This window comes from Mastigoproctus giganteus, chromosome 7, assembly GCF_048544385.1.
Source record: "Mastigoproctus giganteus isolate SK-2022 chromosome 7, ASM4854438v1, whole genome shotgun sequence".
NCBI lineage: Eukaryota > Metazoa > Arthropoda > Arachnida > Uropygi > Thelyphonidae > Mastigoproctus > Mastigoproctus giganteus.
In genome coordinates, this window is record NC_143581.1 from 156,889,514 (window position 1) to 156,904,705 (window position 15,192).

Consider the following 15,192-nt stretch of genomic DNA (forward strand, 5'->3'; position numbering starts at 1 on the left):
GATGTGAAGAAATTCAACCTGCATGGCTCTGATGGCAAACAAACGATTCGCCGTAGACGTAGTGAAGAATACCATCCAGACTGTATGGTGTCTACAGTGAAATTCCCTACTAGTCAGATGATATGGGGGTGCTTTTGTATCGCGGAGTACGTCACCTGTAGTTTATTTTTTTTTTCATTTTTTTTTTTTTTTTGGTAGTTGTTGGCGCATTGGCTTCTGTGGCCATAATGCACCTCCCAAGGTTTTTGCAGTACTTTGATCCAAGCCTGAGGCGGGATTCGAACCCGCGACCTTTGGGTTGCCAGGCAGGTGCTTTACCCACCTGGCTAGCCCGGTCGGCCCTGTAGTTTATAAAAGGTTCCGTAAATGCCAATGGATACCTGGCTATAATGGAAAGCAAATTGCTGCCAACCATTAGAGACAATTTCAACCTGCCAAATAACTGCATCTTTCAGGACGGCTCTGCTCCTTGTCATTGGACGAAAAGTGTATGTAGGCACTTGATCAACATAGGTAAGCCGTGATCTGACGGACTTCGTAAACGGGATGATTGTGAAGTGCCAATTGAAGGGTGGCAGAAAGACGAAAACTGGGAATTTTGTCGGCTGCTAACTTAATTATACAGAGTTGTTAAAGTAACAATTCTATTAAGACGACCAATTACCAACTGCTGTCTTTGCAGTCATTGAAGAAGTGGTATTATCAAATGTACAGAAAGTACTATGAAAAGTGTGATAATAATCTGAAATCCTTTAGAAATTAAAGAGAGATTTACGCTCTAATCAGGTTGAAGTGCTTATTTTCTCACAAATTTCTTTTTCTTGATTTAATTGTATACCACACCGCTAAAATAAAATCTGAGGAAACAATTAGGATTCCATGAATAAAAATCTGAAAGATGGTAATAGTTCTAGTAGTAGCAACAGTACTACTATTATAATCATAATACTATTAGTATTATGATATCAGGTTAATTTCAGATAATTCAGGTACAGCAGAAGTTATGTTAATGTTTATATATATATATATATATATTTTTTTTTTTTTTGTTTTAGGTTCTTGGGAATGGTCAACTGCCCGAAATTCGTTACGAATACTGGCTAAAGAGAGACAAGCAGCAGGCTAAAAATTCTTCGAAATCAACTCATCCTACAGGAATAAATTATGGCAGTTATTTTGATCTACAGAGACGTTTGTCTCACAGATTCCAGCATCAAAGCAGGAAACGTAGCAGAGTAACGGGAAGAACCACAATAACGGTCCCTAAAGAAGATACAGACGTTAATTATCCTGACTACTACAGTTATGCATATTACGGGGTACCTGAGAACATGAAAACAATATACAGTTTATCACCATATGAAATTGTGCTGGATTCATTGCTCGCAGAAAATGAGAATCCTTTTAACAGAAATAAGCATCACTGGATTAAAATGACACCAGTTTTCATCAGAAGCAGTCACCCTGATATAAGAAACGATCATTCTTCCTTAAACTACATTCGGAAACTAACACCCAAAAACATTCGAAAAGGATCTAAATTGTTTTACGGCACCAAAAGAAATAATGTGAATAGTAGCGAAACTCCGAACAATGTTTACTTCTTAAAGGCCATGAAGACATATTCGACAAGCATTAAAACAGCTAGTAAGTCAACAAGACCTGGAGGTGGGTTTTCATTTTGCATGAAATTTAAATTTTCCCAGTTATTTAATCTACGTTTAGGACCGTTCTAAACTAGTATTCTGGAGTTTCATTTAAACATACAATAATAAGTGTTATGATGATAGCTGAATGCTGACAGATGGTGATGAATGTGGGTATGAGTCAAGTAATTGGAGTTAAATATCCCCTGAATGCGTTGCTGAGTGAGATGAATTCACCAGCTGGTGCCCTAAGCTGGTATGAAAGATATGAAAGAATTAGGCGGAGCACAAATATCCACTATCTCATAACAACCTGATAATTTTTTATATCAAATGTATACTTAAATACAGCGGATAATCAAAATGAATATTTTGAATGAAAGTAGTATCGGATGTAGGTATGAACGAAATTTGCTTTGTTGGTACCCAGGAGGAGGGGGTCCCGATTTGGCAGGAAGATAGTATTTGAGAATAAAAAGATTTGTTTTTCTATAGGTAGATGACGTTAGTTGTAATTTCAGAATTTAATTTTCAATTTATTGTTAGGCTGGGGCGTTGATTTCCTCACTACTGTGTGGGTCCCCCGTTAGATTCACGTTAGATGTAGTTTTGAATGTATTGGTTGTGACGTCAAAGTGAATTTTTGTGAATAATTTTAGCGATAATTATGTGGTAATGCATTGTGGGTCTTAATTGGGAAGCTCTATTTTGGGGTGGTTATGCAGTGGGAAAGGGCCACTGCATAACCACCCTTTTGCACCCCGGCATTCTGGGAAGTTTATTTTGGAATAAACTTCCCAGAATGCCGGGGATGGCCCTTCACAGACACATAATATTTGCGATGCAGAAGCGGCATCTTGTTTGTTTGCAGAATGAAAAACCTTGTGGGATGAAAAACTTTTTTTTCCCTCTGAAAGATAAAAATTCCTTGCTGTTTACATCTGTTGTTGACCTGAAAATAAAGTTATGTGTATTCTTTAAGCTTTTTCTTCCAACGTTCCACCTGTTCTTGAAAAGCTGAAAAATTAAACCTGTGTTTCCTTGAAGTCTTATCAAGTTTATCTGCAATGATTGTTATTTTCTCAAACCTCTATATATATTTGATGTGTTTTTTTTTAAACCTGAAAGATAAAATTCCTTGCTGTTTCGATCTGTTATTAAGATCTGAAAATAAAATTATCTGTATTCTTTAAAGTTTTTTCTTCCAAAATTACACCTGTTCTTGAAAATCTGAAAAATTAAGCCTGTGTGGTTGTTTGGAGTCTTATCAAGTTTATCTGCAATGATTGTTATTTTCTCAAAACTCTATATATACTTGATGTGTAAAATACACAGAGGTAAAATTTCCAAGGTAAAATTTAAGATTTAAAATTAAGCAGTTCTTAAACGCTTAAAAGGTTATTTTTCTCTATAATACTAAAGAATCACAGACACACATATTTGCAAAAAAATAATAATTTTTATTGGGTGAAAAAAAAATATACAAAATTACAATGAGGGAGGAATGCTTATTGACATATTTTTTACAACCGTAGATTCATTTGTTTCGTTCACAATTTTCTGTAACCCCTCCATCAGCGGCAGGTCGTAGAAGGCTCCCAGCGCTATTAATATAAGAACCACCAATACTCCTGCGAGTCTTCTTCGTATGTTTCCTCTCTCTGGAAAAGAACAAGATGTTAGACGATTACAACGACCCTGGCGTTGAGGGTAGTTTCAGTTGTGTTAAGGCATTGCAAAGATATACAAAGTTACCCAGTCGTATTGTAAAAGGGTACTTGGCAAGCCAGCCAAGTTATGCGTGACACAGACCACAAAGACTTAATTTTCCCAGGAACAAGATAGTTCCAGGACTTCACCATACATTTCAGTGCGAGTTAGCACACTTTTCCAATCTGTCTAAAGAGAAAGGAGGTATGTATATCCTATCTTCGCATTTGTATCGACGCCTTTACTAGATACGTTTGGGTGAGAACACTTAAAAATAAAACTTCACAACAAATGGTTAAGTTATTCAAATCTGTTTTCAAAGAACACCTTTGAATCTCAACACAGACCAAGGAAAAGAATTTACAAATAAAGAGGTAAAGGCTTTACTTAAGTCTCTTAACATTAATTTCTATAACACTAGATCGCAAAAAAAGCAGCAATAGCAAAGAGCTTCATCAGAACCCTGAAAGAAAAAAATATTCAAATGGACAACGCATCGCACAACTGGTATGGCCCCTGCAGACGTCACATTCTTTAATGAAGACATTTATTGGAAATTGTATTTGAAAAAGACCAAAGAGCAGATTCCTAAATTTAAAGTTGGCGATCGTGTTGTGCTTAGCAGTGGTTCTCATCCCTTTTGCAAAGGATTCTGGGGCAACTGGAGTCGTGCAGTGTTCACAATTTCCCAAGCTTTCAAACTAAGACAACCCGTTGTGCACAGAGTGAAAGATCGAGCCGGTGAAACAATCGCAGGAACATTCTACGAGCAGCTATTACAGAGAGTTAATCTCAAAGATGAGCTGCCTACAGACGTTTTCCTCATGGAAAAGGTCCTTAAGTGAGAAAAAGATGCAGGCAGCATCAATTACAGGTTAAGTGGCTCGTATATCCTGCCTCCTATAACTCCTGGTAAAAAAAGGTAAACTGCAGCCATTATAACCCAGTGCAGAATGGAAGCCTCCTCAACAATTCATGTTGAGGGAAATGGATCATAATCTGCCCCACTGGTCTAGTGCGGGTTAGCAAATCGACCGTATTTAGCAGTCAGGGGCTTGAACCCCGGTCTACTCAAGAGGCGTGTGCTACTGCATTCCCGCTCCTGACCACTAGGCTATGGAAGCCTGTTAGTGCCAAAGATGTTCTTCTTAACCCTACCAAGTAACTCTTGTATGGATCAATATCTAGAGACGCCCAGTCAAATTTAACGGTTGTTTTGCCAAATGCAGTGATGCTCACAGGCAAGTGGGAAGTGGCACTAGCAGAAATCCATGTTCCTAATCCTTGGAATAATATTTCCGAAGGCTGGGCGGAGTTTCCAGTTTTCCAGAAAAGTTTATCGACCCGACGAACAGAATTTTACGTTTTGGAACCAGAGTACGACAATTCTACCAAGCTGGTCGAACATATGTGTAGTCTTAACAACAAAATAGAGTTGCAAGTTATTCAAACCAAGTTAAGAGAGAGATTTGCACTCTACGTCAAGAACGGAAGTGAGTTAGTGATTCCCTACAGACTGGCCGAAGTTATGGGTTTGGGTCAGATATCAAAACCAAGTAACGAGATCGATACCAAGCATAGATCTTTCAAAAGTGTACACGTTGGAAAATGGATACCACCTAAAGATAAAATTGTGCTTTCCCCAAAACCAGATGAAAGGAGAATAGCATTTGTTGGGCTTTCGAGTGGCGCCCAACACGAGTGTAAAATTTCCCACAGTAATTACAGCAGTGTTTCCGAAATCCTACAGGCTATGATGAATACTGTTCCTGAAATTAAGGCAAAACCCATGGTTTTGTGTCTCTCGAAATCGAAAGCGGTGTGCGTCTTCATTTCCAAAAGACAGGCCCAGAGGAACTGTTAGGCTTTGACATCACAGGACGCAAGTTAGAAGGGTCTTTGAGATCTAAGTTTCCTTGCAATATAAATAGGGGTGTCAATTAGTGAATTGTAAATATGAGTTGTATAATGTATGTACAGAATCATTAATGTGTAAATACCGTATATATTAAACATAAAATGTGTATATAATATTTCGGGACGAGACTACGTGTTCAGTATATGTAACCCACTGCACGTAGTATCTCGTACCCTGATATGTACTTAGCACCCTCCTGGCACTTTGCCGTCCCGGGGTGGTTTCCTTATGGAAATAAACAGATAATAATAATAATAATAATAATAATAATAATTCATACTTCGTTTACAACAATGAGATCGAAGACCAGATTATAAGAAACACTAAGGCACCCCTTTTACGAGTTGTACCTTTCGGAAACAGATGAATTCACACATCTAGATTATTACCCTTTGCTGCTTTCAACTTTCCACTCCATATCAATTCAAATAAGCACAGACTGTGTCAGCTTTTCCCATTCAGAGAATGGAAAACCCTAATTAAGCAGCATTTCCGACCGTGATGAATGCCTACATTCAATACTACAGTGTATACAGGCGGGTTGTAGTCCGTACTTTTCAGGGCCCCCAATCCAGAGAAGTCACAGACTGGGCAGTCTTTTCAGTTCAGCCTATAAATTTATTTCTCTACTTCTCAAACCAACCGCTAGGTTCATCGGTCACTAGGTGCTGTCAGCCGGGCATAATATGGTCAACTATGTTATTTCTGGTATGCCCATGAAGTGAGCATTTATAAATCGAACATTCAAAGTGGGACAAACCATTAAGAAAACCTTTCTGATTGCAAACCATTGTCCGCAATCGGAAAGGAGGTAGAGGGCGGAAATACCAAAACATTTTTCAGTTACGGAGGTGATAATGTCTGAACTGGTTCTGTTTGCCCAACTCGCAACTAATCTGTGTGTTGAGCGTTCTTCCTACATGACATTCCTACCCATTGCTTCTGTGGACACAACAGGGCCGACTGAATTTTTCATTCCAGGACCGTCTGAAGAATATCTAGACCTAGGTAAAAGTTATTTATGCCTCAAAGTACAGCTTACTCAGGCCGATGGTAAAGACATGCAAGAGAATGTGGGCGTTGTTAATAATTTCTTCCACTCTCTGTAGTAGTAGTAGTAGTAGTAATAGTGGCACTTGATGCAAGAAAGCAAGTGTAGGAGCTTATGCAGCATCAGCCAAAAAAAAAAAAAAAAAAAATCACACCATACCCTCCAAATGCCTGTCCAGTTCCTCCTTAAATTTATTTAACCTATCAACTTCCACAACGACAGATGGAAGTTTGTTCCAGCAATTAACCACCCGCTGGCTAAAGGCAAATTTCCGCACATCTATTCTACATCTATCCTTTCTTAATTTGAACTTATGTCCCCGCCCGTAGGTTTGTATTCTGAACAAGTGGGAGGATCCCATCAGAATTCAGCGTGCTCAACCCATTCAAGGCCTTATAGACCTCAATCAGATCACCGCGCAGGTGCCTAGTCTCCAGCCACTGCAATTTGCAGAACTTAAGCCTCTCTTGGTAAGAGGATCCCTTCATTCCCCTCACCAATCGTGTTGCTCTTCTCTGTACACGCTCAAGCAAATCTACATCCTTCTTAAAATGAGGCCTCCAGACCTGTACGCAGTACTCAAGGCGTGGCCTGACCATTGCCTTATACAGAGGGACAATTACCTCCTTTTCCCTGCTAGCAAAATTCCTATATATCATTGACAAAACCCCATGACCTGCCCTAGCAGCCTGTCTGCATTGCTCAGAAAACTTCATATCTGACTGCACAATTATTCCCAGGTCTTTTTCATTTTCTACCACCTTAAGTGTAGTACCACACAGTTGGTACGTTTCTCTCGGGTTACTTCTACCCATATGCAGTACTTTGCATTTGTCAAGGTTAAACTTGAGTTGCCACTTCTTAGCCCATCTGCCCAAATGATCTAGATCCTGTTGCAGCAGCATAGCGTCAGTAGTGTCCTTAACGACCCTGCCAACCTTTGTATCATCTGCAAACTTGGACATTAAACTTGATATCCCATCATCAATATCATTCATAAACACCGAAAACAACAACGGACCCAACACTGAACCTTGAGGAACTCCACTAATAACACTAGTCCACGTTGAGCAGTGTCCATTGATTACCACTCTCTGTCTTCTGCCACTCAACCAACCCCTTATCCATAGCAGCAATTTGCCTCCAATGCCACACTGCTCCAATTTGTGCAGCAGTCTTCCATGTGCAACAGTATCAAAAGCCTTTCTAAGATCCAAATATATAATATCAAAGTTATTCCCTGCATCCAGTTCCTTTGTGACCACATCATAATAACCAATCAAATTTGTCAGACAAGACTTTCCCTTAACAAACCCATGCTGTGTCTGAATTATTGCTGCAGTCTTGTCTAGATGATCCTGCAATGCATCTTTAACCAGTGACTCCATTATTTTACCCGGAACAGAAGTTAAACTAACTGGTCTGTAATTACTCGTGTCACCCTTCGAGCCTCCTTTGTGAATTGGGGATACATTTGCACATCTCCAGTCCGTGGGAACCTCCCCTGAATCCAAGGATGCTCTCATAATTATGGCTAAGGGTTTGCTTAGTTGCTTTGCCGCCTTCTTTAATATAACTGGATAGATCCCATCCACCCCAGGTGCCTTTCTTATGTTTAACTTCAACAATTTCTCCTCCACTTTGCTCTCAGTTATTACAAAATCATTAAGCACACTGCTACAATTTGATAACCTTCTTCCATTTTCAAACTGTAATAATTCCTCACGTGTGAATGTAGATGCAAAATACTCATTCAGTTTGTTAACTATCCGAGCAGGATCATCAACAGTCGAACCATCGATGTCAAGTGGACCAATCATATTCATCCCCTTCCTTTTAGAGTTCATATAAGTAAAGAAATCCTTGCTGTTTTTCTTAGCATCTTTTGCCAAAGATTTCTCGTAATCCGCCTTTGCCTGCCGAACCTCCTTTGTGACCTGATTACAGACTAGCTTATATCTGCTACAGGCTTCTGTGTCTCCTGATAATTTATACGCATGCCATGCATTTTTCTTCTCTGTCACGAGTCTCATTAGTTCATTTGATAACCATTTAGGCCTAAAACTTGAACAATATTTCTTCATCGGTATGAAAAGTCTAGTAGCTTCCACGATTAATTCCTTGAATGCTTCCCACTTAGAATTTACTGTTTGTAACATCGTCAGTTGATCCCATTGTACAGAATTTAAAAACTGTCTGAGACCACTGTACTCCCCTTTACGGAAGCAAAAACCCTTTCCTTTACCCCTGACGGTAGTTAAATCTTTGAGTAAATCCCACTTCAGCACACTGTGATCACTGCCATCTAGTGGTTCCTTTATCTGCAAATTCTTAATACACGAATGATCACTGCTGATAACCAGATCAAGAGTATTACTTTCTCTGGTTGCCTCTCGAACATGCTGCTGCAGAAAACAATCATTCAATAAATCCACAAAAGTCTGACTAGTGTGTGAGTGACCAACCCACAAGTTCCAGTCAATATCTGGGAAGTTAAAATCCCCCATTATAAGACATTCTGATTTACTGGCCCACTCTATTTCTCTGTACAATTGTTCATTGTACTCATTCGAGTCATTAGGCCTATAACACACTCCTACTCTTATTTTTGCTTTTGCAGTGCTTATGTCACACCAAACTGACTCAACAGTGCACTGTCCATCTATATCAACTGGATGCACTTCTTTTGATTTTATGTTTTTCTTAATTAACAGCATAACACCTCCTCCTTTTCTGTCCTGTCTATCCTTTCTGTACACATTGTACTCCCCAAATTCCAGTTCTGCATTCCTTATATCTTTGTGACACCACGTCTCTGCTATCCCAACAATATCCGCCTTTGATGTCTTGACCAACACTTCAAATTCATCAAATTTATTTACTATACTTCTAGCATTGGTATACATGCAAGCATACATGCTCCTATGCCTATTCCTTGTTACCCTAACACATCCCATATACCCAACTATTCCAGGATGACTGCCATCCGTCCCTGAAACCCCCAACACCCCTCGCTCCAGGTCGCTTCTTATTCTAATAGAAGTTGTGCAAGAATCACCTTCACCTCTGCCTGCGGTTACTGTTAAACTATTAGTCTTTGTATCCCCCCAAGCTAGCCACATCGATCTTTTTGTGCAAGATAAGCTTGTCAACGCTGCTTCAGATACGTACGCTTATAGAACATATTTAGAAAAACTTCTGAACTTTGACAGCAGTGCTAAAAATTCTCAACTTAGTACAGAGCTGTTTGTTAAAGACAATGTTTGTGATGTGGGAGCAATGTTTTCCCGAGCTGATAGCAGCATGCATCAAGCGATGAAGTTCTTTTCAAAGTCGAAAACTGTTTAACTGTTGGGTCGTCTCAGACTGGATTTCTGCCACCAAGCCTAATGTATCATTAACAGCCTGTCACTTTGCCTGAGAATGGTTTGCAGTTTCCCAGAATTTTGCCTATTATCTCTAGATGCCACTGCGAAAATACACATATGACAAGCGTGTCTTTTTGTCCAAGAAGTTAAGTGAACCCACAGATTCAGCTTGCTCACATGACTGTTTTAGAAAAGAACCCGCTTGTTTACCCTATTAACAGTCAACATTACTTATTTTTCTGTTCCCAAAGGGTTGAGCGACTCGACCCAAAACAACATATATCTGGGCCGGATTCCAGCCCGTCTAATCGTAGGTATTGTGGTGAGTAAAAGCTTTAACGGATCATTTTAAAGCAACCAGTTTAATTTTTCCCAATTCAATTTGTGTTACTTGCTTTTGACTGCAGATGGTGTTCAGCACCATTCCACACCTCTTACGCCCGATTACAAGACCAGGCATTACACGAGGTACTACCTGTCGCTTTTTACAGCTCTAAAGAAGTGGAACTCAGACTGGAAATGATGTGTCATTTTTGGAATACTCAGAAGGCAACATTCTCTTTGCTTTCAACTTAACACCAGATTAGAATGCAGTCGGCGAACATGTCAGCTCTACACGTCGCAGAAGTGTGCGCATTGAAATGAAATTTGATCCCCTCTTCGCGAGAACATAACTGTGATTCTCTATGCAGAGTTTGAAAATCTCTCTATAACTGAAGACAGATCCGTCCTCATCGACTATGAACACTGAACAGATCGAAAGTCTTAGAAGCCGACAGTGCATTGGAGAAACTTCCAGTCAGTCTTTGTGCATGTGATGAGTTACCATCAAGAATAACTCGAAAACCAGCCACACTAGTGGTAAATATGGATTTTTCTAACCAACTAGGAACACACTGGGTGTGCATATTCCCAAGAAAAAACGAATGCCAATATTTTGATAACTTCACACGACCCCTGCCATTGGATATTGTTGTCTTTCTAAGCAAACAGAAGAAGAAATGGACTTATAACAAAGTGTTAATCCAACACCTAGAATCTGTGGCCTTCATTGTATATTTTTCTTAACTCATAGATGTAGGGGCATTTCTATGCCAAAGATTGTAAACCATTATTATTATAAAGATTTGTGGGCGAACGATGTAATCGCCACTTTAGATGTAATTCAGCATTTACTCACTAAATAAAATGTTTTGAAAAGAAAAGTCTACTTATTGAAAATTTATACTCACAAACCAATACAGCTGAATTTACTCCTCAGGCAGTAAGGTGAAACGCATGGGGTGTATTTCGGATCATTTATAAATAGATCCTCTCCTTCTCTACTCCTTTGGTTCTATTTCCGCTGGCAAGTATTGCTGTGTCTGCCCCTCAGAGGGAATGCTGAATACAGAGCGATGCATACCAGCATTCGTCTTTAGGCCTAAATAAGATTGAAGAGTTTCCAGGTACACTTTTACTTTGGAATCGGCCGGAAGGTTGTCTTTTTAAGATGGTCGACATCTGTTCATCTAAGGACACTAGTTGCTGTTGTTCAGGTGACACTGTAACAAGCAGGAATTTATGGAATGAGTTGCTCATCTCAGCAAGCTTGTGATGAGAGGCACTATGAGACTACCCAAAAGTGACAACAGAGAGCTACCTTACTGGTGAATTAATCTCTGACAGGTTTTAAGTGCAACTTTTTTATTTGCAAGTATCCTCAGAAACTTTTTTTGCGTTCAAGCTTGTATTTTTCTTGAGAAGTTACAGGTATATTTCCACGAATCAGGTTCTTACAAATTTCAAAAAAGTGAACTTATCTGCACTGGAGTTGAAGACTTCAAGAGTGGAGGCTTGCTTGGAATTCGTTCCGAGAGATATTTGATGCAATTAGCATGACGTTTTAAGATACTAGCCATGAAGGCATATAGGTGACTGTCTCCCCTTCATTAGGCAGTTTGAGTAATAGGAAGCATAATTTCTCCTGTGTCCTGACACAAGTCAAACAACAAATATGATTAGCATCCCGAGTCACCTCTTTATAAATGTCTACAAGGACATGTGATCAAGCCGTGAACACCTGTGTAGCCAGACGCGAGATTTAGCAAGTCTCGAGGGTTTTTAAATACTACCAAGTAATTAGAGTTTAAACTTATAGTTCTTAACTGTGATCCCTGGCAAAACAAGTTTTCAGTTAGTAAAATTACACTTAGATTTGTATGTGAGACCCTTTAATGAAAATTTCTGCCACTAGGGTACTATCTTTTAACCCTTCCATGAACTCTATTTGTGGGTACTGTAGAAACTTTTCTTGACGTTACGAAAAGCAATAAACAATTCTTTGTGGAGGAGGAGGAGAAATTAAAACGACTATTCTCAAGTAACGACAATACAAATGTTGTTTTTCCTGATTATGCTGCTCCAGACTGTAGAGAGGTAAAAGGGTGTATTCAGGGCCGTCACAAAGTGATGATGGAGATGGGGTGAGGTGCTGTGTTTCCCTCATGTCTGGAAGTGGGAGGGCATGATCCAGCACTCCAATGATCCCCAGAAAAGGACACGTCACAAAAGCACCACCAGATCACTACTTAGTGTCAAACATGGGGATTTCACAGGAATTTTCTAATGCAGAGAGTGTAATGTTAGGTTGTTAGTCTTTACTGGTGTCATGGAAATATCCATAATGGAAGGTGCGTGTGTCGTCTATAGTCACAGTTTAGCGAAGGTAAATCCAAACTTCTTTGATACAGAGTTTTCCAGGAGACGAGACGTTTGTTTGTCTCTTCTGACAGAAAATGGTACAACGGAAACATTTACATTTTGGCCCTTTGCTGCATCTGTCATAACGTCCAAGTTGACCAAAATGGTGTTTTTGGCATTCGATGTCACACCTTTGCATTTAGTCACCGTTCTTCCTCCTCGGGTTCTGGAATAAGACTTAGGACCCGTGGAAGCAAACTCGATGATCTGGTCACCGACTAGTTCGTCTGTGAGCTCCCCAAGGAAGTGAACGATAGGTGGATATTCATTGCCCAGTTTACAGGTGTATACCAAGCTATTAGTGTTACAATAGATCATTTGTTGGCGTAGAGAGGGCCATAGCCTTGTAGGGCTTTATCCAGTCATAGGATGTTTGTTTGTTATTTGGATTTTAGGAGTATTAGCAACTAAGGCCATATTGCTCTGGGGATAATTCACTGACCTTCCGCATCCTCCGTATTTGGTGGGCACGGGTTCGAACCCCGGTCTAATCAAGAAGCATGTGCTACGCACTGCTGCTCCTGCCCATCTGGCTACGGAGACACCCTCCAGTCAAAGGAAGCAACGGAGGAGCCAATGATTGCGTTTCCGTGATGGTAGGGTTCCTCTGTCTCCTCAATCGTAGAGAATCCAACCAGCATTATATCCTCTATTACTAGCATGACGTTGTGTCATATAAGAAAAGATCCACAATGCTTTCATGTGTGGCAAACTTTATTGGTAGTCCTTTTTGTTCTGGCAAGGCATCCCCACAGTGAATTCAAAAATAATTTTGCAAATGGTTGCCTTTATTCTGTGCCTGTCCATGTAAGCGTCAGGGTGTAATGGCTATAAAGGAAAAAGCCCCTCGGGCCATCCTGACGCTTCCTGCTTAATTTTTAAGAAGGGATTCACGTAGCCACCAAATAAAGACTCATGCCTCTCTTCGAAATGCTAAACCTCATAGATGTCAATAATTTTGTAGCCCCTCTCATTGCAAGGTAAAATTCAGGCATACACCATACCCCAGAAAAGCTTCTGTCCTCGTGGTTACACTTGGGTGACATTTCATCAGAAGAAGCACCACACAGCGGGGAAACAAGCTTGTCATTGCATGATATGGGAATGACAGGCAAAAAAAGCTCCTCTGCCGCGACCACCCTGGCATGGATAATTCCAAAGTATGCCTCTGGATCGGTAAATTCGCTAAGGATGACTTTAGGGTGGAAAGATGCCGTATTTGCACACCCACGGATACGAGCAGAAATTGACATAACAAATCTCATTAGCCACCACCTGGTGATACAGTTTAAAGCAGTCAACTCTGACACCTGTGAGAGCACTACAGGCCGTAATCGGTTCATGCGTTGTGAAAGCTGCAACCTCTTTCATGACTGGGATGTTTTTCAGTTGAGCGTGAAACTGGCATTCCCAGACAGAAACTACTTCATACCCTTCAGACCTGATGAAAGTCTCACGGTCCATAGCTTCATCGTACAGGAATGCATCATCTTGTTTCTATCTGTATAGTGTTAGGCTTAAAACATTTCTTGCACCCATTGATAGTAACAGCCATAAAACTCGCAGGCCGCATTACCACAAACCCCATCTATTAAAAAATGTCCTATTCAAATTCCCCTCCCCATGAACGAGCGTCTTGAGTTCTAATGGTATTCTGTTGTTCCAACCATGAAAGCCTGGCCAACACTTTACAACTCTGTGTGTTTGTGCCCATGTATCTGTCAGGGGGGCAGGACCACCACTGTGTTCAGCTCTAGAAAGTTGTGGGCGAACATCCTGCTACAAGCCCCAGCGATAGTTATGTCCTGACAGAAGGGACAAACTTGCGTGATGGCTATAAAGAGAGAACGAAATTTGTTGCACGAATGAAGCAATACCCTAATTTCATCAAGGGAATATTCCAATAGTCCAACTTGAGACTGTATGTTTCGCGTGACTTCTCATTGAACTATAACTTGAATTCCATACAAGTTTCTTTCGCCGTGAATTCAAGTTGAAAAATTTTTGATATGAAATTGTGCATACATATTCTAATGTGTCTAATTTGTTGAAATCATGAGGAAAGAAACCCTTACGAAGTTCAGGCAGCTCAAATATTGCTGGCAGTTTTTGGAGCGGCACTAAAAGAAAAGAGTAAGAATCCAGGAAGACAATGTTTAACAATGCCCAAAATCCTTGACCCACCATTAATCATGTGAGGTCTCGTGTGATTCCCTAAGATATAAGAAAGTACGAAGTACCCGTCAAAGCCACAAATGTTATGTGCCACTACATGTACATTCTTATATTTCAGTTCTGCGTGTCGAATTTTTTGGCCATCCTGGGCACATTTCATTGTCATCTGAACCACCAAATGAAGGTTGCTTCCACTATGATGGGCACAGACCCTGCACCGATTACATGAATGAGGGCAAGTATAGGTCAAAAGGCATTGTTGATTTTTAAAAATCTTCAAACACAGTGGACAGTAATAGCCACTACCTAACAGAGCCTTTAGACTGTGCACCAAATCGTGTCTGTCGTGGTGAAGTAAAACCCGTGGTATGGTCTTGGGCCCCGATAAATCACTTCAAACCTGCACTCGGCGGAAATCACCACAATCTGAAAATCAGGGGTGACACGCTGAAATGTTTACATTTCAGCCAAACCACAAACACCTGACATAACTCCTGCAATTTCACGAAACTCTTTAACCCTTGTAGTCTGCTCACTACGCACATCTTCCCACAGTTGTCGATATGTTTGGCATCGTACTGG

At 40.3% G+C, this 15,192-nt stretch overlaps 1 protein-coding gene across 1 annotated transcript in view; it reads left to right on the forward strand.

Annotated features, from left to right (window-relative positions):
* Window positions 1-15,192, forward strand: part of LOC150083273 (uncharacterized) — a 388,767-nt gene that overhangs the window by 299,587 nt on the left and 73,988 nt on the right. The window contains exon 9 of the mRNA XM_090377951.1: window positions 1,056-1,668. Coding sequence (XP_090234077.1) covers window positions 1,056-1,668 — 613 coding nt within the window. The remainder of the gene's footprint in view (window positions 1-1,055; window positions 1,669-15,192) is intronic.